Source organism: Scheffersomyces spartinae (assembly GCF_019049425.1).
Source record: "Scheffersomyces spartinae strain ARV_011 chromosome Unknown scaffold_19, whole genome shotgun sequence".
In the NCBI taxonomy this organism is placed as follows: domain Eukaryota; kingdom Fungi; phylum Ascomycota; class Pichiomycetes; order Serinales; family Debaryomycetaceae; genus Lizanozyma; species Lizanozyma spartinae.
In genome coordinates, this window is record NW_025065066.1 from 123,238 (window position 1) to 146,844 (window position 23,607).

General features: G+C 38.6%; 12 protein-coding genes across 12 annotated transcripts; 6 read left to right on the forward strand and 6 right to left on the reverse strand.

Moving 5' to 3' along the window:
• Nucleotides 1–189: 189 nt before the first annotated feature.
• On the forward strand, nucleotides 190–4,368 carry LYS2 (L-aminoadipate-semialdehyde dehydrogenase; the record flags this gene model as incomplete). The annotated part of the gene is made up of 1 exon (XM_043192727.1): nucleotides 190–4,368. The coding sequence occupies one exon, from the start codon at nucleotides 190–192 to the stop codon at nucleotides 4,366–4,368; it is 4,179 nt and encodes a 1,392-aa protein (XP_043047782.1).
• Nucleotides 4,369–4,434: 66 nt separating this feature from the next.
• KQ657_001951 (uncharacterized protein) lies at nucleotides 4,435–5,816 on the forward strand (the record flags this gene model as incomplete). The annotated part of the gene is made up of 2 exons (XM_043192728.1): nucleotides 4,435–4,439; nucleotides 4,496–5,816. The coding sequence occupies 2 exons, from the start codon at nucleotides 4,435–4,437 to the stop codon at nucleotides 5,814–5,816; spliced, it is 1,326 nt and encodes a 441-aa protein (XP_043047783.1).
• A 1,019-nt stretch (nucleotides 5,817–6,835) lies between these two features.
• Nucleotides 6,836–8,551, forward strand: PDE2 (3',5'-cyclic-nucleotide phosphodiesterase; the record flags this gene model as incomplete). The annotated part of the gene is made up of 1 exon (XM_043192729.1): nucleotides 6,836–8,551. The coding sequence occupies one exon, from the start codon at nucleotides 6,836–6,838 to the stop codon at nucleotides 8,549–8,551; it is 1,716 nt and encodes a 571-aa protein (XP_043047784.1).
• A 584-nt stretch (nucleotides 8,552–9,135) lies between these two features.
• On the forward strand, nucleotides 9,136–11,223 carry KQ657_001953 (uncharacterized protein; the record flags this gene model as incomplete). The annotated part of the gene is made up of 1 exon (XM_043192730.1): nucleotides 9,136–11,223. The coding sequence occupies one exon, from the start codon at nucleotides 9,136–9,138 to the stop codon at nucleotides 11,221–11,223; it is 2,088 nt and encodes a 695-aa protein (XP_043047785.1).
• A 109-nt stretch (nucleotides 11,224–11,332) lies between these two features.
• On the reverse strand, nucleotides 11,333–11,935 carry YKT6 (palmitoyltransferase; the record flags this gene model as incomplete). Its single annotated transcript, XM_043192731.1, has 1 exon — nucleotides 11,333–11,935. One exon carries the CDS (start codon nucleotides 11,933–11,935, stop codon nucleotides 11,333–11,335), a length of 603 nt encoding a protein of 200 aa, XP_043047786.1.
• Nucleotides 11,936–12,262: 327 nt separating this feature from the next.
• On the forward strand, nucleotides 12,263–13,048 carry YPT7 (Ypt7p; the record flags this gene model as incomplete). Its single annotated transcript, XM_043192732.1, has 1 exon — nucleotides 12,263–13,048. The coding sequence occupies one exon, from the start codon at nucleotides 12,263–12,265 to the stop codon at nucleotides 13,046–13,048; it is 786 nt and encodes a 261-aa protein (XP_043047787.1).
• A 124-nt stretch (nucleotides 13,049–13,172) lies between these two features.
• MIA40 (Mia40p) lies at nucleotides 13,173–14,021 on the reverse strand (the record flags this gene model as incomplete). The annotated part of the gene is made up of 1 exon (XM_043192733.1): nucleotides 13,173–14,021. One exon carries the CDS (start codon nucleotides 14,019–14,021, stop codon nucleotides 13,173–13,175), a length of 849 nt encoding a protein of 282 aa, XP_043047788.1.
• Nucleotides 14,022–14,744: 723 nt separating this feature from the next.
• Nucleotides 14,745–15,734, reverse strand: GRE2_2 (methylglyoxal reductase (NADPH-dependent) gre2; the record flags this gene model as incomplete). The annotated part of the gene is made up of 1 exon (XM_043192734.1): nucleotides 14,745–15,734. The coding sequence occupies one exon, from the start codon at nucleotides 15,732–15,734 to the stop codon at nucleotides 14,745–14,747; it is 990 nt and encodes a 329-aa protein (XP_043047789.1).
• Nucleotides 15,735–16,946: 1,212 nt separating this feature from the next.
• KQ657_001958 (mRNA splicing protein) lies at nucleotides 16,947–19,091 on the reverse strand (the record flags this gene model as incomplete). Its single annotated transcript, XM_043192735.1, has 1 exon — nucleotides 16,947–19,091. The coding sequence occupies one exon, from the start codon at nucleotides 19,089–19,091 to the stop codon at nucleotides 16,947–16,949; it is 2,145 nt and encodes a 714-aa protein (XP_043047790.1).
• Nucleotides 19,092–19,289: 198 nt separating this feature from the next.
• KQ657_001959 (protein kinase regulatory subunit) lies at nucleotides 19,290–20,738 on the reverse strand (the record flags this gene model as incomplete). Its single annotated transcript, XM_043192736.1, has 1 exon — nucleotides 19,290–20,738. The coding sequence occupies one exon, from the start codon at nucleotides 20,736–20,738 to the stop codon at nucleotides 19,290–19,292; it is 1,449 nt and encodes a 482-aa protein (XP_043047791.1).
• A 198-nt stretch (nucleotides 20,739–20,936) lies between these two features.
• Nucleotides 20,937–22,100, forward strand: CDC73 (Cdc73p; the record flags this gene model as incomplete). The annotated part of the gene is made up of 1 exon (XM_043192737.1): nucleotides 20,937–22,100. One exon carries the CDS (start codon nucleotides 20,937–20,939, stop codon nucleotides 22,098–22,100), a length of 1,164 nt encoding a protein of 387 aa, XP_043047792.1.
• A 44-nt stretch (nucleotides 22,101–22,144) lies between these two features.
• Nucleotides 22,145–23,389, reverse strand: MST1 (threonine--tRNA ligase; the record flags this gene model as incomplete). The annotated part of the gene is made up of 1 exon (XM_043192738.1): nucleotides 22,145–23,389. One exon carries the CDS (start codon nucleotides 23,387–23,389, stop codon nucleotides 22,145–22,147), a length of 1,245 nt encoding a protein of 414 aa, XP_043047793.1.
• Between the last annotated feature and the right edge of the window lie 218 nt (nucleotides 23,390–23,607).

Consider the following 23,607-nt stretch of genomic DNA (forward strand, 5'->3'; position numbering starts at 1 on the left):
GCGGCGTTAGATTTGGGGTAGAACAATATACAGTATACAGCAAATTCACGCGCTACCATTAGATTATGGAGATATACCCGTTGAAAAATTTTAGAGTGTAAAACCGAATAAAACTCTCTTCAAATTTATACTTTCTTTCTTATTCGTGATTCTTTTCATCCTTCACAGTGGATTTTAATTCAGTACAATATGGGAGGATTCTGGGAAGAATACTTACAGAGCCCAACGTTGTCTGTGCTTCCACACGATTACTTGAAGCCCCATAATAATGAAGTGGTAGAGGCCAATTATACTTATACATTATCTCAAAGTGTTGACCATGTATTTGGATTGAGCGTTTTTGCGGCATTGATTTATCGTTTGACTGGTGATGATGATATTGTGATTGCTACTGATGATGTGAGTAATGGAACTCCATTTATTGTGCGTTTGACAGTGGCTCCTGAATGGACCTTTTCTCAGTTGCATTCCAAGGTTAAAGAACAATACGATACCAGTTTGAAGAACATTGACTATAATCTGTTAGATGAAGTCGCCTCAAGAATTAAGGATGCCACTAAATCTGAAGAATATCCAGCGTTGTTTAGACTCTCTTACCAACACAATAAAGAGGTTAAACAGTTATCAACAACTGTGACTGGGTCTGTACGTGATTTGGCCATTTTCACCAATGGTAATCAATTAGACATTTACTACAATTCCTTGTTATATAAGCAAGAAAGAATTGAAGTTTTGGTGGAACAGTTTGTTCAATTTTCTAAAGTTGCAGCTGACTCCAACGACGACTTGATCATTACCAAAGTTAATTTGATTACCCCATCTCAGAAGGCAGCCTTACCTGACCCCACTTTAGATTTGGATTGGTCCGGTTACAGAGGTGCTATTCAAGACATCTTTATGAAGAATGCTGAACTGCATCCCGATAGAACTTGTGTTGTTGAAACCAAGTCTTTCATGGACCCTTCAACTAAGACCCGGACATTCACTTACCAACAAATTAACCAAGCTTCTAACATTGTGGGTAACTACTTGAAGGATACCGGGATCAAGAAGGGAGATATTTGTATGATTTATGCTTATAGAGGTGTCGACTTGATGATTGCTGTGATGGGTGTTTTAAAAGCCGGTGCCACGTTCTCTGTTATTGACCCTGCTTACCCACCAGCAAGACAAAATATTTATCTTTCTGTTGCTAAACCCAGAGCCTTAATTGGCTTAGAAAAGGCCGGTGTTTTGGACCAATTGGTTGTTGACTATATCAAGAATGAATTGGATGTTATCACTACGATCCCTCAATTGAAGGTCAATGACGATGGTCTGTTGATTGGTGGCCAATTGGAAGGAAAATCTGAAGACTGTTTGGAAGCTTATACCAAATTCAAGGATCAACCCACTGGGGTTATTGTTGGACCTGATTCTAACCCAACCTTGTCATTCACTAGTGGATCTGAAGGTATCCCTAAGGGTGTCTTAGGTCGTCATTATTCACTTGCTTATTATTTCCCATGGATGGCTAAGAGATTCAACTTGTCTGAAAACGATAAGTTCACCATGTTGTCAGGTATTGCCCATGATCCTATCCAAAGAGATATGTTTACTCCACTTTTCCTTGGTGCTCAATTGTTGATTCCTACTAGTGATGATATCGGTACCCCAGGTAAGTTGGCTGACTGGATGGCTGAATACGGTGCTTCGGTGACCCATTTGACTCCTGCAATGGGACAACTCTTGAGTGCACAAGCTACTACTCCTATTCCTTCCTTACATCAGGCATTCTTTGTGGGTGATATCTTAACCAAGAGAGATTGTTTAAGATTACAAACTTTGGCGGAAAACGTTTACATTGTTAATATGTATGGTACCACCGAGACCCAACGTTCTGTTTCCTACTTTGAAATCAAATCAAGAAAGGAAGATGCTTTTTATTTAAAGAACTTAAAGGACGTGATGCCTGCAGGTACTGGTATGTACAATGTTCAATTGTTGGTTGTTAACCGTAACGATCGTTCTCAAACCTGTGGTGTTGGTGAAGTTGGTGAAATCTACGTCAGGGCTGCTGGGTTGGCCGAGGGTTACAGAGGGATGCCTGATTTGAATAACGAGAAGTTCATCACTAACTGGTACGTTGATCCTCAACAATGGATTGACAATGAGAAAGCAAATGCTAAAGGTGAACCTTGGAGAGAGGCAGGATGGTTCGGTCCAAGAGATCGTATGTACCGTACTGGTGATTTGGGTCGTTATTTACCGGATGGTAATGTTGAATGCTGTGGTAGAGCCGATGATCAAGTTAAAATTAGAGGGTTCCGTATCGAATTGGGTGAGATTGATACTCACATGTCTCAACATCCTTTGGTTAGAGAAAACATCACTTTGGTCAAGAGAGATAAAAATGAAGATCCCACATTAATCTCCTATATTGTCCCTAAGAACTGTGAAGAATTGCAAACGTTTGTTTCCGACGTTAAAGATGTGCATGACGACCCTATTGTTGAAGGGTTGGTTATCTATCGTGAATTAATTAAAGATATCAAGGGTTATTTAAAGAAGAAGTTAGCCTCGTATGCCATTCCAACCATCATTGTTCCATTGAAGAAATTACCTTTGAATCCTAATGGTAAGGTTGACAAACCTAAATTACCATTCCCTGATACTGTTCAATTGAATGCTGTAGCTCAGGCGATCTCTTCATCTGCTGGTGAAGACTTGGAGCAAGAATCTTTCACCAAGTTGGAAGAAACCATAAAGAACTTATGGTTGGAAGTTTTGCCCAATAGACCAGCTTCTATTTCAAAGCAAGATTCCTTCTTTGACTTGGGTGGTCACTCTATTTTGGGTACTAGAATGATTTTTGAATTAAGAAAGCAATTGCTCATTGATATTCCCTTGGGAGTCATCTTTAAGGCTCCAACTATTGAACTGTTTGCAAAGGAAGTTCAAAAGTTCATTCAAAGTGATGACGTTGAATTGGCAACTGGTGAAGATCAAGAAGATGACGCTGAAAAGATTCCCGTTGTTGATTATGCTGGTGATGCTAAGGACATTGCTAGCAAATTATTGTTACCTTCATATGCTTCTTTGAAGGGGTTGGACTTCACCAAGACCATCAATGTCTTTGTAACTGGTGTTACCGGGTTCTTAGGCTCTTTTATTGTCCATGACTTGCTTACTACCCGTCCTAATGTTGATTTCAAGATTTATGCTCATGTTCGTGCTAAGGACAGAACTGCTGGATTGGAAAGATTAAGGACTACTTGTAAGACTTATGGTATTTGGAGTGATTCATGGACTGAAAAAATTGAAATCGTTATTGGAGATTTAGCCACTCCTCAATTTGGTTTAGCAAATGAGGAATGGACTAAATTGACAGACACACTTGATGTGGTGATTCATAATGGTGCTTTGGTTCATTGGGTTTACCCTTATTCACAATTACGTGATCCTAACGTCATTGGTACTGTCAACGTCTTGAACTTGTGTGGTCAAGGTAAAGCCAAATACTTTTCTTTTGTGTCTTCTACTTCTGCAATCGATACTGATCATTATGTTCATTTATCAGATAATAGACTTCGTGATGGGTTCAAGGGTATTCCTGAACTGGATGATTTACAAGGGTCTTCTAAGGGATTGGGTACTGGTTATGGCCAATCCAAATGGGCTGCTGAATATATCATTAGACAAGCAGGTACTCGTGGATTGAAAGGTTGTATTACCAGACCAGGTTATGTTGTCGGATTCAGTAAGAATGGTGCTGCCAACACCGATGATTTCCTTTTGAGAATGTTGAAGGGATGTGTTGAATTGGGAAGCTATCCTAACATTTCCAATACCGTGAATATGGTTCCTGTTGATCATGTTGCTCGTATAGTGACTTCTACTGCTTTGCATCCTCCTCATGCAGATGAATACTCGGTTGCTCACGTGACCGGCAACCCCAGACAAAGATTTGTGGAGTATGTTTCTTCCTTGGAAGAGTTGGGTTATGCTGTCAAGGTTGATAATTACATTGAATGGAGAAAGAACTTGGAGAAGTTTGTTACCAGTGGAGGTGATAGTGCCTTATTCCCCTTGTTGCATTTTGTTTTAGATAACTTACCTCAAAACACAAAGGCACCGGAATTAGATGATACCAATGCTTCTATCTCCTTAAAGAAGGATGCTGAATACACTGGTGTTGATTACTCTGCTGGGGTTGGAATCAACTTGAATACTGTAAGCACCATTATTGCTTATTTGATCAAGATTGGGTTTTTACCTGCTATTCCCGAAGGTCGTCATAGGGCTAAATTACCTGAAGTGGAAGTTTCTGAAGAAGCTTTACAATTGGTTGCTAGTGGTGCTGGTGTCCGTACTTCTGCTGGAAAGTAGAAAATGTATTTTAGTGATAAATGTTAGTATTGAATTATACGTTATACTAGTTTGGAAATCTCTTATATGCAGTACTAGCGCATACGATAAACGTGATCTCACAAATGACATAAGCAAGCAGTAAAAGAACAATCTCCCATAATTCTTTAATGGAAGATGCCATGAGCGGACCCAAACTCCGAATAGCGTTACCTGAACGTGGGGAGATTTTCTCAGGATCCAACGTATGGAGTCCGGAAACAGGAAGTGGGCTCCGAGGTACATCTGGCAGTAATGAAGTGTTTAGATTTAACGATGGCAGTAATCGGAGTTCTATAGAGAAAGGTAATAATAATAATAATAATAATAATAATAATAATAATAATAATAATAATAATGGTAGTGGAAGTGGTAGTGGCAGTTGTAGTGGAAATACAACACCTTCAGTGAGTAGTCCAAGCATAGGAGGCGGACCTGCTGTAATGACTCCTACTTCAATGAGAGTGTTATCTCAATCGGGAGACAGTGATAAAAAGAAGATGGTGGAACAGTTTTATATGAACAAACCACGGCGATCGTCACGTACTGGAGTGGATAGTTATTTTGGTGATGTGGACAAATTGCAAGGCTTAATGGATCCTTTCCTACTTCAAGATGAAACCACCGTTAAAGATGAGGAAGTATCTGGTTTAGGACTTGGAGCTGGAGCTGGAGGAGAGAAGAGTAGTAGTGGCTTCAAGCTTTCAACTGGTACGAACAGCGGGCCTGTTACAAACGGTGGAGGTAATGCGAACGGAACAGATATTTTGAACGGGGTTCGGAATGGGAACATCACCTATGATCTGTTTGCCATCAATGAGCTTCGTAGTGAGGAGCTAATCTCATGTTTACTTAACTTGGATAATATTGTTATGGAAGAGATGGGTAAGAAGGGGGGGGATGATCCTGATACTCTTGGAGGATCTGATAATAATTATTCCTCATCGTTTGCTGCCACGAGTCAGATTTTGGAATCGGTGGTCTTGGATTTACATGGCAGTAAAGCGTTCAAAGGCAGTCTGTTGATCCAGTTTGAAACTTTGGATCAGATTGAACGGTACTTACAAAGATTGAACGGTAACTTGGAACAAGCAGAACTGTTGTTGAAACATTCAAGCGAGAATGTTTCTGGTAAATTTCAAAAAGAGTTAGTCCTTTCAATGAGTAAGCTCAATGAGTTACGAGATATGTTAAGTTCTATGGATGTAAAGTTATCTGATGCCAGAGAAGAGGTCAATGAGCAAAAGCATCTTTTGTTCGATGAACTCGGTGAACGTTTAGAAGTATTAGATTACATTGGGAGTAGGTTTAAAGCACAAGCAAGAGTCACTAGAGAATGGCGAGTTCGGCAAATGTATATTTCATTGACAACTTTAATATTGGTCTTGGCAATTGGAGTATACTACGTACAAAAGTGGAAGCAGACTTAGAGGAGGAAAGAATTTAGAGAGCATTATTGAAAATGTGTTTAATTTAATCATACGATACCGTTATAATTAGCCCCGTCGACGTAATGCGATGAAGTATAGTAATAAGTGCGTACCTGATTGACGGATCGAACGAAGGATCAATTTAGCTCGACCGAAGGAATGAAATTTAAGGTTGACATTGTTACAAAATGGAGGTGACAATCCCCCCACACGCGAAGACAACATTTTAGGAGCCGGTGCATTCCATGCAAAAAACCCACTGCCCACCAATGGAATGGAGTGAAAAATGTACTGGGCTTATACTGGTTAACAATTTATTGAATTTAGTCACAAAAACCCCATAAGAATCTACCTCCACCACACTTATTCATCATTAGTTGGTATGTATGTAGATTGTAATCTAACTAGTATTCCCATCAGTTCCCCCCCCCCGCCGTGACAGACCAAAAGGCTAATGACTCCAGCTGTAAAATATATCAAATATGCGATTGAACGCCCCATTGTAGTCAAATGGTTTGAAACCAAGGAACGGTGTACCGCGACAATTAATACTAAGCGATAGAATTGGTTTCGATTGGCAGCAGAAACATATGTTCTGCCACGACCGCTCGCCTTAATTTTTTGGGGCTCGCTCAACCTGAAAGTATTTGTACGCTCAATGCATCCACTTCCATTGTATCAGAGAGTGTGCACCTATTAAAGTGTGAGCTTTTTTGTGGTGGTGATTCGAAGTTAAAACATATACTCCAATAATCTCTTCACCTCCACCACCACCACCACGACCACCACCAACCCATATATTCTTGTTCTACTTGTGTTGTTTTCATTATTGTTACTGCTATCATCGTTGTTTGTTTGCTTGCTCTTTAGTCCGAAGAAAAAAAACCTTATCTGATCCACTATTGTTTCACCACACTTTAGTCCATCCTATTTCCAACGGTCCTGCCAGCCGGAACTTTTCCTAATACCTTGAACGGTATCTCCCCTATAGTGTCAACAATATCAATAATAATATTAGTATGGCAGAAGTATTGGTGCTAACGTATTCGGGTCAGGTGTCAATTCCTACGTCGCTTGAAGTCGCTTCTGTTGAACGATTCTCTTCCTTTAATGATATATTAACCGTACTTTTCAAAAGAGGAAACATCGAAACCGAAATAAACCATGCCACCGTTGTTGTTTTAGACGATGGCAAACCGTCATCATCATCGTTGTCCAAATTAGATGGGCTAAGTTTTGAAGATAAACAGATTATCTTGACGCAATTCTTTTCCCATATTCACCCCATAATTCTTGCACTGTCTTTGTTGGAAGAACAGGCCAAAAACGTAAACAAAGCCATCAAAGTTATCGATGCCTTTATCGGCCAACGAATTGTTCGTGTTGAAAGTTGGACAGGAACAGGCAAAAAGAATATTGATGATTATTCTGAAACCACGATCCCTTCATCTGTTCCAGTATTATTGAATGAATTCCCCTTGGATTCAACTGTTAATACCATGCAAAGCATTCTTTCTCGGAGTACGGGAACGTCACCGTTTAAATTGGGTCATTTGCAACTTTTATTCCTGATACTTGTTGAAGAAATCGACTTTCTATCACTTTTAAGTAATACTTCTCAAGCTCATTTAGCCAAACTTTGTCATTTGGTCGGCCATTGGTCATTTCCGGCCAATGAATTATCCAATGATGATTTGGTATACTGTGCTTATTTGATATTACACTATGCATTACAGTTTCAAAATACTACGAATACAGATTTACATATTCCTACAAAGAATGAGTTGTTATGTCTTTTGTTCTTGGTTAGAGATTGTTATAGATGTGGATCACCTTTCCACAATTTCCGTCATGCGGTTGATGTTCTACAAGCATGCTTCCATTATGTTGTACGCCTTGATTGCTTGCCTATTTTTAAACAGTTTGAAGTGAATGTTAAGCTGGATGAATGTGGGTTTCTTAATTCTACCAGAAGAACTTATGATGTGGTGGAATTGGCTGCTTTACCCATTAAAATCAGTTATAAATATTTGACTCCTATTGAACTGTTGGGATTATTGGTTGCAGCATTAGGACATGATGTTGGACATCCTGGAGTTACCAATGCATTTATGATCAAGTATAACTCACCCATTTGTCAAATATATAATGGTCGGTCAGTGTTGGAGAATTATCATACCGCAGTATTCACGTCGAAAATTCTTTCAGTTGGATGGCCATCAATTTTAAACCAGAAAACTGATGAGGATAACGAAACCATTAAGAACTTGATTATATCATCGATTTTGGCTACAGATATGGCTGAACATTTTGAGTATATTGATCGGTTGAATAAATTTGATTATGCCAATTCCAATCATCCTCAACGAGCAAAATTAATCCTGGCACTTTTGATTAAATGTGCCGATATTTCTAACGTCACTCGTCCTTTAAGAGTTAGTTCCCAATGGGCAGTTACACTTTCTAGAGAGTTTGATGAGATTGCCAAGTTGGAAGAGCGGATTTCTTCGTCCTCAACACCAGCAAATGAACATGAAGAAGTTAGGTATAATAAGGTGCCTCTGAAATTGGAGGATATCTTGGACGCTAATCCTATGATCCATAAAGGTCAAATCTTCTTTATTAACACGTTTGCTGAAAAGCTATTCAATAATGTCGTCAAATTGTTACCTGAACTACAATACACTTGCAACATTATTAGTGAGAATAAGGAATTTTGGCTCGCCCGAGATTGAAGAGTTTTAGTTTTATAATGTATATGTATAACCCCAATGAATAGCAGTAGCCAATAGGAACGGTACTAGTAAGTGATGAAAAGCGACATTTTCATATCAAGCACGGTAAACGCCTGTACAACGTTAATGATACCATAAGGGTATAACCTATACAGAATTGGCAATAGGTACTAATAGTACTTCACTTAATACTGCCCATGGTATAACTTCTATTGTCTCTACAACCATCGACTAATATACAGTCCAGATCTGTTGATGAAGGTGGACGATGGAACTCGCATCGAAAAATTTATCGTTCAATTAAAAGACACTACTTTCTTCTTTAGTGCCAAAATTTTAGTTATATTTAGCTCGACTTTCATTCTCCCATTAATTGGTCGGTCAAGTGGACGTTAGAGTGTCGATTGTTATTTTGAATTATTGAGCTTAGAGAAAAGGACTTTTCTTTACCAAGTGTGACAGGTCACTTTTGATTTGATTTGTAGGTGTTCAGACCAAACTAAGTCTTGGTACATATATAAAGGCTCATCTCAAGATATTGGTGCCATTGCCGTCATTGTTGTCAATTTTTATAGCTTTATAATATGGATCAACATCAACCGCTAGAAAGACCCATCATTCTTTCTCCTCCTCCGTTGGAACGTGCTCCCTCGAGTCATTTGGGTCAGATGCAAGATATCCATAATCTTTATCCAAGACAACAAAGCGTTGGTTATAACATGCAGCATGAATTTGAAAATTTGACTATTGATTTGGATTTGGACTTGAATAAAGATACAGGTATGAACTCTTCAGGTAGTAATAATAGTATTGCCAGTGCCAGAGACCAAAATAACAATTATAACAATAATAGTAATGATAATACTGTTCCTACTGGTATGGGAACAACTGCAACCACCAGTTCAAACTTGGCGGCGGCTCCTACAACAATATCAACTGTTCAAGCACTGGCCTCCCAAATTCCGGCTCCCACTCCAACTTCCACCTCACTTGCAGGCTCAGGCACAAATTCATCGGGCCCAGCTTCAGGACATTTGTTACATCCCATTCGTTCTCATGGTGGTGCCTTTTCATCCGATATCATTGGAACTGGTTCTACAACCCCTAACCCGTTTTCAAGAGATTCCATTCTTACTTCTACCCATCATCATCCAGCATTGTTGCAACATACAATCCCCACAAGACCTCAATCTGTTGATTTCTTCAGAACAGGTCATCTGATATCTAACACGTTGGCACCTCAACAACAACCGCAGCAGAATAATTATGTAAATGACTTGTTGACTTTCACTAATTGGATTGAAAATTTGAACCCTAAAGAAATCATCACTATGATTGATCATTGGTGCAACAACTTACCATTAGACATTTTACTTACTTTCAAATCTCACTTGGATTCCCATTTGACAGGACATTCCCAAGTTTTGATGCAGCAACAACCACAGCCTCCACAACAGCAACAGCAACAGCAGCAACAACAACAACAACAACAACAATATTCGTCTTATACGTCGCCCTATCAATCGAAAGAATTGTATTCGGAAGCTGTCGACCCCATCGCTGCTCCCACAGTAAAGTCCAACCCCACGCTCAACGTTGATATATCTGGCAATGAATACTCTGATTTGCAGCAACCCAAACCAAAAGTTAATTATAGATACTCTGGTCAGTATTTCCAAAACATGGACGTTCGTACGCAAAGACCCAAATCTGCTGATCCTATGTTAAGAACTGGCTCCGGAATGACATCGTTACCTGTTGGTCATCATAACAATACCAATAACAACAACAACAACAATTTTATTCATGCGGGATCAGGTACCCCGCCATCAGCACAATATTCGAGCAAACTTGCTAGTGTCCCACTCGGGACTTCGAATTCTGGTTCTAGTACTATTAGTACATCCAACCCGGAAAGAGCCATTTCTCCTGCTTCTCATTTATTTGAAAAGACAAACTTCTTACAGCTTGCGGCAGCCAATCAGAACCAAGGTAGCAAGTCTCCTAGTATTCAGATTAGTGGTGGTGGGAATCAGGAAGAAATGGACATTACAGCCCATACAAATGCTTTGAAATTAGGGGCATTGGCTACGATTAACTCCCGAGTAGCTCTCGATTCCAACCGGAAAAATTATGGTGTTTCATCCCAAACTTCTTCTTCGTTGACACCTTCTGGACCCACCACTGTTTCTCAAGTATTAGGAAGTCCTAACAATTATGTTCGATCTAATTTTGATGAGACTTCTGGAATCAATCGAAGTTTGAATTCTTCCAGTGTTCCACCCATTGGATCCAATACTGGGAACCGATCGATTATGTATCATGTTAAAACCGGGAACAATGGTTCTAAGCAGCAAGCCTCGAGTAATATGAACCATACCAATTCCACCAGTTCTATTACCACTTCCACCGGCACATCGCCCAATTCTTCGAGTTCTATGGTTCCTAGTTCGATGCCGGCCGAAGTGAGCAGTTTAGAGTTGTTGAACAACATCCCTGCATGGTTGAAGTTGTTACGGTTACACAAGTACACAGATTCCTTGAAGGATATTCTGTGGAGAGACTTGGTTGAGTTGGATGATCAACAATTGGAACAACGAGGTGTAAAGGCCCTTGGAGCCCGTCGTAAGTTACTCAAAGCATTTGATGTGGTTAGAGCGAACATGCCATAAATAGACAATATAACAGTGGGCATTAAACCTAGCACACATAACATAATTTAATATTAACATACTATTACTATTACTCTACATACTATTAATTGTACTATCTGGTCCATACTTATATAATCACACAACATGAATTGGTTTGCTTTGCTTGCTTGTAAAACATCTTAGAAGTACTTGATAAGGCTTCGGATTTATTAACCAATGAATCTAACTTTTCACCTCTGGCTAAAACACTTTCAATGGTTTTATGTAACACGACTTTGGTTTCATCCAATTCTTGTTGTACTTTCATGATTGAATCAGCTTGAGCAGGGTTTTGATACTTTTTGATATAAGTATCTAAGGAATCGTAATGTAAGGCCGAAGTGGTTTGAGTTATCGAAGACCATTCACTTGCAGGATGTAAACTCAAATATTCATCAACCACTTTATTCATAAGAGTATGCGCAGGACGAATGGGGTATTCTTTATCGGTGATAACTGCACAAGATAATCCGTCAGAACGAGTATAAGCATGGCAAATGTATCCCTTTTCTTCAACACTTTGTCTTTGACCAGCCTCGGTCCGCTCAGCAATAGTTTCAGCCAAGAACGTCATGAACTGGTTGATACTACTACGTTCAAAGAAGGAGAATGATGATAACTCCTTGGCGGAACTCAATTCAAGTGATTTACCTCCTGTGGTACGGATTAATCCAATATAATAAATCTGCATGATTCGAGTATTGGTTTATATTAATAGGATGTGTAGATATGTATGTATATGCACGGGTAAGTTTATCCGTTGGAGTAAAATAAAATAAAGCGCTTTGTTGATTGCTTTTGTTAAGTAAAGATGTTTTTAATCCGTTTGGTGTTAGGTTAGGTTTTTTTTTTTTCTGTTGATGTTTTGGTCGTCACACCGCACCGCCGTATCGTAGGGTGGTTATACACAGGCCACTTACTGTTTTAAACCAACAATCAGTCAATGGTAACGGGACCTTTTCAGCTAACCATAGGGTGTACCAAGAGAGAAGAGGGTACTGTTGGCGAACAGATAATAATGGAAGAACCCCATCGTCCCAATACTCTTAAAGTGGTTCTATTAGGTGATCTGGGAGTGGGGAAAACATGTATGCGACTGCAGTATGTCCATCATGTATTTACCAATGCATACAAGGCCACAATAGGGGGAGACTATTTAACGTATACAGTTAATGTTCCCAATGGATCAACCAAGATACGAGATATTAATCCGAATACCACTAGTACCACCACCAGTTTATCCGAAACAGCATCAAATCTGGTTGTTCCGTTTAACGATCAACCAGAGTTAGATATGGATTCTACCACTAAAGTTATACTTCAAATTTGGGACACCGCAGGTCAAGAACGGTTCAATTCAATATCACAGGCTTTCTATAGAGGCACGGATGTGGTGGTACTAGTATATGATGTCACCAATTACGAATCAGTAATAAGTCTCCGTGATTGGTTTAGCAGGTTTCTTGAGTATTGTCACGTTACCCGACCCGGAGTTATAATCGTTGGAAATAAGATAGATAGAAATAGGGACCGATGTGTAGATGCTGAAGAGATTCGAGAACTAGTCACGAGGAACCTTGAAACTGCTTCTATCGATGATTATATATTAAATTGGACCACTGACTTATTAGAGGTTAGTTGTAAGCAAAGAGAGTTGGTGGAAAAGGTATTTCAAAGAGTGGCTCAAGTGGGTCTACAGCTTCAACTTCAGGATGGGAATGAAGGTGAAGCCAGACGTAACATTGAAGGATTTGATAGTATTGACTTGAATGAACCTTTAATCGCTTCAAGATGTGCATGTTAACAAGACTAACCACCGTTTCAATTCAATTTAATTATGATTACATTTAACTGTTCTTTCTTTATTCATTGATGCATATTTACATATAGAGTTACAAACTATGTACAGCTTTTTCTAATTCTATGTTTCAATCATTAGCTTTGGTCACTGGTTCAGGTTCAGGCTCTTCATCATCTTCGTACAATTGTTCACGGTAGACTTCAGGATACTTTCTGAAACACGTTCTCATCAATTCAAACTTCTCAATACAATCCATTCCCTTTGGTTCCGATTCAGAATAAACAAAACATGAAAAGGCTGCCTTGAATTCTTCACCACAAGGACCATGAGCCATTCCTCCTAAACAGGGACAGTCCCAATTGATTTCACCTGTTTCTGGGTTGTAAGCAGCTTGCTGTTGTTGATCATCGTCTTCGCTTTCTTCTGTTACCAAACTCTTTGCTTCACCCACTACTTCATCTACAGCTTGTTCCAACTTGGTTTCAACTTTTTGAACGGCTTCGTTAAGCTTCTTGGGGTCCTTAACACCATCAAACTTTTCTTCAAGTTGAGATACAGCTACTTCAAGTTTAGCAATAGTCTCGGAAATTGCAGCAGCAGTTTCAGAATCCAAAATGGTTTCAGGAATAGACTCAGAGATAGCATTGGCAGCTTCACTAATAGCAGCCACAGATTGAGAGGCACCTTCACTAACGGATTCAGTGGTTTCGGCAACAACAGACTTGATTTCTTCCGCCACCTCAGGAACTTTGACAGCTTCAATCAATTCACTAGCCTTTCCAGACTTTCCAGACTTTCCAGACTTGGTACTCAACAAATAAATAGCTTCAGCTCCAAGAAGACCAACAGCAACTCCAAGAGTAATCTTCACAGAGGAAGAAGTGGGCTTGGCCGTGGAATATGGTCTCATGCCAGCCTTAGCAACTCTGGGAGCCACCCTGGCAACTCTAGCAACTCTACCGACTCTAGTAAACATGTTTAGTGAAGAAGATTAGTGGCAATAGTTTGAAGAATACTTTGGTCAAGTTCAACTTGGCTGACAAATTTTTCATCCTGCGCACGACCATAAGTCGGGTATAAAGTACGCAGTTACCGATACACTGTTACAACTACAAACACTGACTATATACAAACAGGTCTGGTATGGATTACTTATGTCTCAAATGTACAATTAGGTAAACTGACTGGATACAATAAATATTCATGATGGCAAACGTTTGAAATAAGGCTCTGCTATACAAAGTAAGGCTCTGTTATGTTAATACTTAATCTCCTTGTCCGGTGTTGTTTTGCATCGATCACGGTGCTTCAATACCGGCCATCATAGTGTAAGCACCCTGCTGCACTAATTAGGTAAGTAGTGACATAATCATACTATATCCAAAGTGGAATACAGAAGAGGAGGTGAACCCTTTAATTTCATTTTTTGTACGTTAAGCTGGATCTTAAGCTTTTGTTTGTAATACCCGGGCCGAGGTAACAGCGTCCTTACTAAATACCTTAGATTTAAGCATCCAGCCTCTATCTGCAATCGATTCAACACAGGTTCAGGCCACGCACGACCACACATAATAAAAGGATCTACTCCGAATTACTATGAAAACACCATATTTACTTTTCAAGTTTACAACTGGGTAAGGCGACTCGTATTGTAGCTCGTCAGATTTAAAAAAGTAGTGATCATATACATAATACCAGATTAAAAAACGCCATTCTTAACAAGCTGGTCAATGGCATCAGTGATTGACTGTTCAATGGAAATAAACTCTCCCAATAAAGCCTTAGTAGCCTTATTATCAATAACATCGGGTACTTGAGAAGAAGATTGCTCACTTGGCTTAAGATTAGTCTTTCCTGGGAACTTTTCATTCAATATGGTAAGCACAAGATCAGCATTATATGTACCACTATGACAAACAAGTCTTTTACCATTAGCTAGTTCATTTTCAGCCGCAAAGACATGGGCATTAACAACATCTCTAATATCAACGCCAGAAGGGAATTGAAGCATGTCTTCCAATTCTTCTCTAGTCTTGGCATTGATATACTTACTAAAAGTGGCACCAGTTGATGTCAAGTTCTTTAAATCGGCCACATAAGCATTAGGACCTAGAACAAAGGAAGGTAAAACAGTCACAACAGAGAACTTTGGCTTGTATTCATCACGGAACTTCCATACTTCTTGTTCAGCAAACTTCTTTGACCCTACATAAGCACCCACCCCACTGCCCTTGGCTTGCTCGTAAGTAATTGGAGACCAAGATTCTTCATTAACAATTGAAAGGTTATTAAAGTCAACCAATGCACCTGCGGAAGAGGTGTACACAAAATGTTTAAGTTGTGGAGCATAGTCCTTAATGGATTGCAAAACATATTTGGTACCGTTGATAGCTGGAATAAGCGTTTGATTCTCAACATCTTCATCAGAAAATCTAACTGGAGAAGCAGTATGATAAAAGGTTTCCACTTCCGGGTGATCCTTCAATGGCTTATCAAAGGCATTCTTTGCTTCAATTACAGGAACAACAACATAAGAAAAGTTTTCATTATTCACAATCTTAGCCAATTGAGTGCCTTTCTCCCCAGAGCGCACTTGGCCAATCACCTTGTGGCCCTTTTCAAGCAACTTGCTGACCAAATTCTGTGCGATAAAACCGTTAGCGCCGGTGACGAAAACTGTAGAAGACATAATTATATAGTAGAGATATAAGGTGGTGGTACTATTTGTGAACTTATTCTTTATACGGATACATCTGGTTATTATATACCACTGGGGGCGCTTAAAATGATTATTAATATAAATTCCCAATCTTCGCCACAATGAGGGCTACACTATTGATGCATACTTTTTTGATTTGGATTTGAGTATCTTTGTTTTGCACCCAACGCCCTCGGAGAAACACCCTGAACCGTTTCTCCGCATATGTGTCAAAAATGTCGCTCTCATCCTATAATGGACGGAAATAAACTTTTCATAGTACGTAAAATCATTACAGATACTGCAGGCTGCGCTCCAGACATAACACATAGAAGCTTTATGTGAAGTACGCGAAAAAGTGTTGATATACAAACTACCGGGCACGTGACTGAGGGATTTATTCAAGGGCAGGCATTTGAATCACTAGTTCCTTGAACCAGTCTCTGTGTAAGATGGTGTCAGATTTAATCAAAGGCGGAATCGTTAGCGACCTGAAGCGATAGACTTACACAACTTATAATCTAACTAATGCTTCTAATAATCTTCTCCGACTGAAGTATCTTCAGATATTTTTGTGAGTGTATTGAGCTCTATACACTTTAAATATTACTTCTTATAACCACGTCTTAACTCATAATAAAATGGGTTCGGAAACATACATTAATCAAACTATTTACAGGTGCACATTCACTATTTTATTTGCCTTCTTCTTCTTCTTCTTCCCTGACATCCTTGCTCAAGTCCAAAGTGTAAGGCTCTTGTACTGGAGACACCATAGTACTGGCCCACATGATGGAACAAATCACTACTATGATTGAAACTCCACCCACCAATCTCATATACTTTAGAATGGCTGTTGATTCCAGAGACCCTTCGATCGCGATATTGTCATAGTGCTTCTTCATCTTTTCAAAGTTACTGTATCCCCTTTTGGTGGCGACTAACCTGGCTCGACCGGAGATTGCCCGTAAGGGCATTTGCCTTATAATTCTGTGCATCATAGCAAGCAGTAAGTATCTTAGTAGTAGCAACTTTATTGTTCCACTTCTTTAATATGCTGTCGAGATGCGTACGACTTTGGTGATAAAAGAATGTATCACGTGACGATTTTGGACAATATACCAACTACTTTATTCGCTAGTGGATAATTACTTCAATTAGCTAAAACTCTTATATAATACAATGAACCATGCAGATTTTCTACTATGTTGTCTCCACTATCATGTTTCTTAATTCGTCAAGACTCACTGGCTCAAATGACTCAAGATCAGTGTGTTGGTCGCTTACATAAAGCACATCATCCGAGATATAGCCGAAGATCCGCTTTGAAATATCAGCTCCAGAAAATTGAAAAACTTGTCCTTTCATACTATGGGATTGTAATAAGGTCATACCAATAAAAGCTTCCTCGCAATACTTTTCAACAACATCTTTAAACGTTGTCATATACAGTGTCTGTTTGAGACCCTTCACCGAGTGCTCTTGCTCTAAAATAACTTGTTCTAGTTTTGTAGTTGAAGGTTGAATATCTCCATTAATACTGGGAAGCTCCTTCATATGAACAACCCCTGTTGCCGTGTAACTTTCTATTAGTTCTAAGGTTATATTCATGTACCATTTGAAGAGACTTTTGAATTCATCCTGTTGAAGCATATACTTCCGTATAACGTCTTGAAGATAATAGTAAAACGAATGGATCTGCTTGCTCACACTGATAGTGTCTTCAATCAGATGACAAATATGAAGAACAAACGGATTAAGTACCATAAACTCAAGGATGATAACTGTAGTCCAATTAGGAAAGATATTTGACTGTCTGATTAAAAGTTCAAATACAATATCCAATTTGTCATAACAAAGAGAAGTGTCCCATTTTAAGTCTGTTAGGAAACTTAAAATTCCAACTAAAATAGTGGTTTTAAGGGTCTCCACTTTTGTAAGTCCACTCAAGAAACCAAAACTGAAACAGTCAAGCACATTCATAGCAGTTTTATATGGTGCTTGCCAGATACAATGCTCCAGCTGTGAACTGAACACATCAAGATATATCTTGACTACTTCATCAACCAATAGCGTAAATTGTGGGTGTTTGGAAAGTTGAAATACTTCCATTATTCGAGATAAATACCCACAAATATCTATTGAAGCCTCTAAATCCCATTCGGATTTGATAAAGCGGTTTAGCTTAGAAAGAACTATTTCTGATACTTCCATCCATACATTCTTTTCACTGCAATAGAGTTTATCGTTGTCCTGGATAATTCTATTTAGCAAAAGCCAATGGTCACTCTTCATACGAGGATCCAAAACTTGTTCCACAAACGGTTTTAACTGCTCGATAATATATGCATCCCAAACAGTAAGCTCTGTATCTTCCATTGGATCATCAGTCAGATAAGCAATACTTTTGAACATTGAAGTCATTCGATAGAGAGGTTCAAGATCCAGAGATACCTTATCAAAATAATTCTTGATGATCCCAGGTACAATCAATTTGGCTACAGAAACATAGACTTCTCTGATTCTAGGATATACCTTGCAACTAGGTAGTTTTTGTAAGGCCTGTAGAACAACAACATCATGATCTATGTCTGATGAAGTTCGTTCCAATTCTCGTAGCCCAGTTAGAACACCATATATGGTTTCAGCTGCCGTAGATTCTAGATGTAACATACGTCTGCAATCGGCAATACTTGATTCAAGATATTCTTTCTTGGAGTCTAATTGGACATAGGCATCTCTGAACTCCGATAGATTTCTGAACGCAGTTTTAACTTCCTTAACAAGTTGGAAATACGCCTGTGTTTCGGTTTCTGTAACCGGTGGGGTCTTGAACTGAGAGCACTTGTTATTCAATTCTATGTAATAACTGGGGATTTGTATCGGTAGTTTCTCAACATGCTTTAATAGTTGATACAACTTGGGCAATTGATCCAACAGTTGACTAGTCGAATCCTTAATCCTATCTTGATGTTTATTACTATTATTCTTTTCTGAGACTCCTCCAACTCCCATGCCTTTTGGTTGTAGTTGAGTCTCAATGGGTGTTGCTATACCTTCACCATTGGCACCTAATCCCTTACCCAGCTGGAACCCCATCTTCATCAAAAGCCGAGCACCTATACCATACTTCTGATACTGGTCTGCTATTGTAGGTGGTGGCGATGCACTGTGATCATGGAGATGATGGTGATTATGCTCATCATCTTCATTTATATCTTCTTCTATGTCAGAATAGTCGTACAGATCTCGGTCAAAAACTGCAGCACTCATCATAGATGGTCCTTGAGACTCATCGCTGGCGGTAACACTGTCGTTGCCTCTACTGAAGGCTATAAAGCCTACCATGACACATGGGAAAAGATGATGATGCTTGAATGTAGTTATGAATTAGTTGAGTGTTATGATTTTCGCACTCATAAAGATAAAGATGCCTATGGAATAGACTACATGATGACTCAAGATAACTATGGTAGAATGATTCAAGACGACACAAGATGACTACATTAGAGCGATTACTATTACAATGACTGAGTATCGTTTTCATTACTTCATGTCCCTCATTTGTCGTATAAGCTGTAGGAGTCTCTGTTCATTCTCCAGATCATGTCGAAGTTCGTTCTCATCAACACCTTCAGTGATTACCTGCACCACGTGAGGCTGACTCTGTTCTCCTGGTAACCAAAACTCTTTAGGGATGAAGTCACCATATTTCGCGAGCCATGCTCTTCGTCTTTCCGTTTCTTCTGTTTGTAACTGTAACATGTCCTTGTCAAAGAACTCGGTCAACAACCTTACAATCTTCCTAGGGAACACATATTGTTCATTATGAAGTTCACTAAGGTATTTGGTCTTGTAGATATGATAGAACTTGTTGTAATGGAAACTAAGATCCCCCACCATTGAGATATACGTATCAAGAGGATCCACATGTACATCACCATCATCTTCATCTTCATCAGGAACAGAAGAAATAACCAACTCTTTCTCTGAACCATAAAGCAATTGCAGAAACCCCACGATATTGGTGGCTTGGTAATGACGTATACGATCCAAATATTCAACAAGACGCTCAGTGTTCAAATATGGCAGTCTAGAATCAACAAGCTTAGTTACTCTGTCATTATTATGTTTTACCATGTCATAAAGAGTCTTTAATTCTTCAGTGACTCCTGGTACAGCCTGCGAATCATTTCTGAGAATATCTGAGTCAATAGCAATGACTGACCCTGTTCTAGAGTTGGTAAACAACTTCTTTCCCTGTAAACACTGGTCATAATGCTTTGTAAGCATTTCGAGAAGTGATACTAGTTCCAGTTCCAAAGATACATTTTCCTTTAAAACGTTTTGAGTAAACCCCGTTTTATCCTTTAGTTCATACAGCAACGTCTCAAGGACTTGCAATTGTTTTTGAATGTCACCACCAATCAGATCTTGAAATTTTTGAAGCTTTTGGAAGGGAATTAAAACATCCAGATTAAATTTTGCCTTTAACATTTTATGAATTAGTCTTGCACGAGTTTCATGGATATGTATATTGGATTTAAGCAGTTCAATGGCATCATCGGATACAAAATCTCGTAGATATCGATGATATCCCTTTGACTCGTCATTTGGATCCTCATTATTTGGATCTAGTACAAATTCTGGTATCTTAGTTTCACTTAATTTACCTAGAATATCATCCAATATTTTCATTGCAGGAATCATTTGACTATTCCATTTCCGTTCAAAAGTATCAATCAAATCTCCTTGAACTTTCTTTTGTATTTGTTGAACTATAGACCCAATTCTACCATTTTGAACCCCAACTTTCTCTATTAAAAACTCTGCGTATTCAATCTTATCAGGTACAGTAATGGTTAAGGTGTGCTTGATTTTCTCTAGCATAATGCTAGCTTCTGTACATAGTATCCGTGCATCTTTTAGAGCAGAGAGCGCTTCCTCCGTCCATTGAATAATCTCTGCTTTACTTACAACCCCATTGGAGGTCATAATGGTTATTACTGTGTATCTGCTTCCCTCACGAATATCAATGTCACTAGTATTAGCTTTGAGAGGTAATGATACAACCGTTGCGGTATATGCAGTAACGCGCGAACTGAGAGAAAAAAAATTATCTGGAGTGACAAACATCAAAAATTTATCACCACCAGAAGCCAACTAACAAGTGAAAAACACTAGGCATAAACGATGGTAAACAGCACAGCATTGAGAGAGCTTCGTGCTGCCACTGCGAACAAAGAAGCCGTGGTTCTTTTATCTGGAGACAATGAAGTTGCAACCATCAAAGACGCTACATATGTTAAGTTTGGTAAAAATAATGACCTTAAGTATCCATTGGATGAGTTAACCAATTTATACATTGATAATGAACCTCAAACGTTAAAGGCAGTTGTGTTCTGTTGGCTTCATGATAAGCTGTCGATCGTTGACTACAAGAACCAATGTTTAGAGTATGGGATTCCTGATTTCAAATTTGTGGTTAAGACCGAGTTGACCACATGGTTGAATGGGAATTCAGATACCAATGGATATATTCGGGAAGCAGAGGACTCTAAAGAAACGGATGGAGGTGTTAAATCCACTACTACTACTACTGGAACGATATCCGACGACCATAGAAGCAAGAAACAAAAAGCTGATCCTGTATTAGATAGAATTCAAAATAATGAAAGAGAGAGTATAGACCATAATAGTGCTTTAAGAGGAACCAAAAACATTGACTTTGGATATTTGGTTAAAGATGCCAATCGATATATTCAACAATTGAAAAAAGCTCTGATCAATGGGAAACAATCTTCAGGTAAACATTCTTCATCCTTTAGATCTTCTTCAGATAATAGTAATGGACCAAAGAAACAACCCATTATCATTGTTTCACCTGCCACCACAGCTTTACTATCTCTTGGCAACGTCAAGGATTTTCTTGAAAAGGGAGTGTTTGTTGAACCTAGCAAATCATCATCATCATATTCTAGATCAGACAACATTGTTATTGTTAAACATAACTTTGAAAACTTGGATTCAGCTGCTCAACAAATCATGGTGGTAGATAACGTTGATCTTTTTACCAAACCAGAATATTGGGATCGAGTTATTGCTATATTCACCACCGGTCAAGCATGGCAATTTTCCAAGTATAAATATTCACAACCAGAAAGATTATTCCAAAAGTATGCTGGTTTCTACTTGGGATATCTGAGTGATGTACCTCCTAAACAAATAAAGGATTGGAATGTTCATGAGATTAAGGTTGATAGAGGTGACAAAAGATTCAGAGACAAGATGATTGTGAAGGATTTTTGGGCTGAAATAGAAAAGATCTTATTATCAAAGGGCTACGGTAAGCATTAATCATAATTCTATGTAAAAGTATATGTAAAAGTCTAATTACAGGTTCACTTATATTGACATTCAAGTTCAATAAACATGTTTCTAACTTCTATGGGAGTCATATTGGACACTTTCCTATTATCTCTGGATCTAATGGCAACAGTTCCATTCTCAATATCTCTATCACCGACCATAATAATATAAGAGTATCCTTTTTGAATGGCATCTTTAATTCTATTGCCAATAGTATCATTCCTACTATCCACATCCACATAAAAGTTATAACCGGTTATTGGAGAAACTTGTACTTCATCATTTAAAATATCACCAACTAATTGCTTTTGAATGCCTTCAGCAGCTTCCACATGAGTCAGATTAACTGGTAAAACAATTGCATGTCTGGGATTAAGCCAAAATGGCCATTTACCTTGATAATGATCTAATAAAATGGCGAGGAATCGTTCAAGAGATCCAAAAACTGCTCTATGAACCATTATTGGTCTATTCAGATCAGAACCGTCGGCTGACCTATATTTTAAATGAAATTTTTCAGGCAAATTGAAATCTAATTGGATAGTACCAACTTGATGTTTCTTTCCAAATGCATCTTTTAATAAAACATCAATCTTAGGTCCATAAAATGCTCCATCACCATCACGGATTTCCCATTTCTTTCTTCCCACTATTTCATCAAGTACATCTGTCAATTGAGACTCAGCTTCATCCCAAGTAATCAAATCTCCAATATACTTTTCTTCAGGTCTCGTTGATAAAAAATACTCAATGTTATCTCCTTCAATGCCAAACACTTTATAAACATCCTTAAGCATTTGAATGGTATTTTTAATTTCAGAATTGATTTGACCTAATTCGCAAAATATATGACCATCATCTTGATGGAATCTTCTAACCCTTGTTAACCCAGAAAGAGCTCCACTGGCTTCATTTCTATGCAATGATGAAAAATCAGAAAACCTGACTGGTAAATCATGATATGATCTTTCAAATCTACTAAATATTAAACAATGACCTGGACAATTCATAGGTTTCAACCCATAATCATGAAGTCCTTCACTACCATCATCATCTATAATATCCTCTTCCTTTGTGGGATCGTTACCTAGGACTTTAAACATATCTTCTTTATAGTTATCCCAATGTCCAGATTGTTGCCAAAGCTTTGTTTTATATATCAATGGAGTTATCACCTCTTGAAACCCATATTTGATTTGCTGGTTCTTCATAAATTGAACCAAACGATTGAATATACGAGTTCCATGCGGTAAGAAGAATATAGATCCAGGAGCCATCTCATCAGTTATGTATAACTGTTGTTTATTCGAGATAGTATAGTTATTCTGAGTTGATGATGATGATGATGGTGATGTATCTATAGTGGGCTTTACTGAAGACGAACAACAACGATAATGATGTCTCATCTGATACAACAATGCGACTCCATGACGTCTTAAATGTTGTTGTGACACAAGCATCGATCACAAATGGTAAAGTAAGCGGGTTATCAATG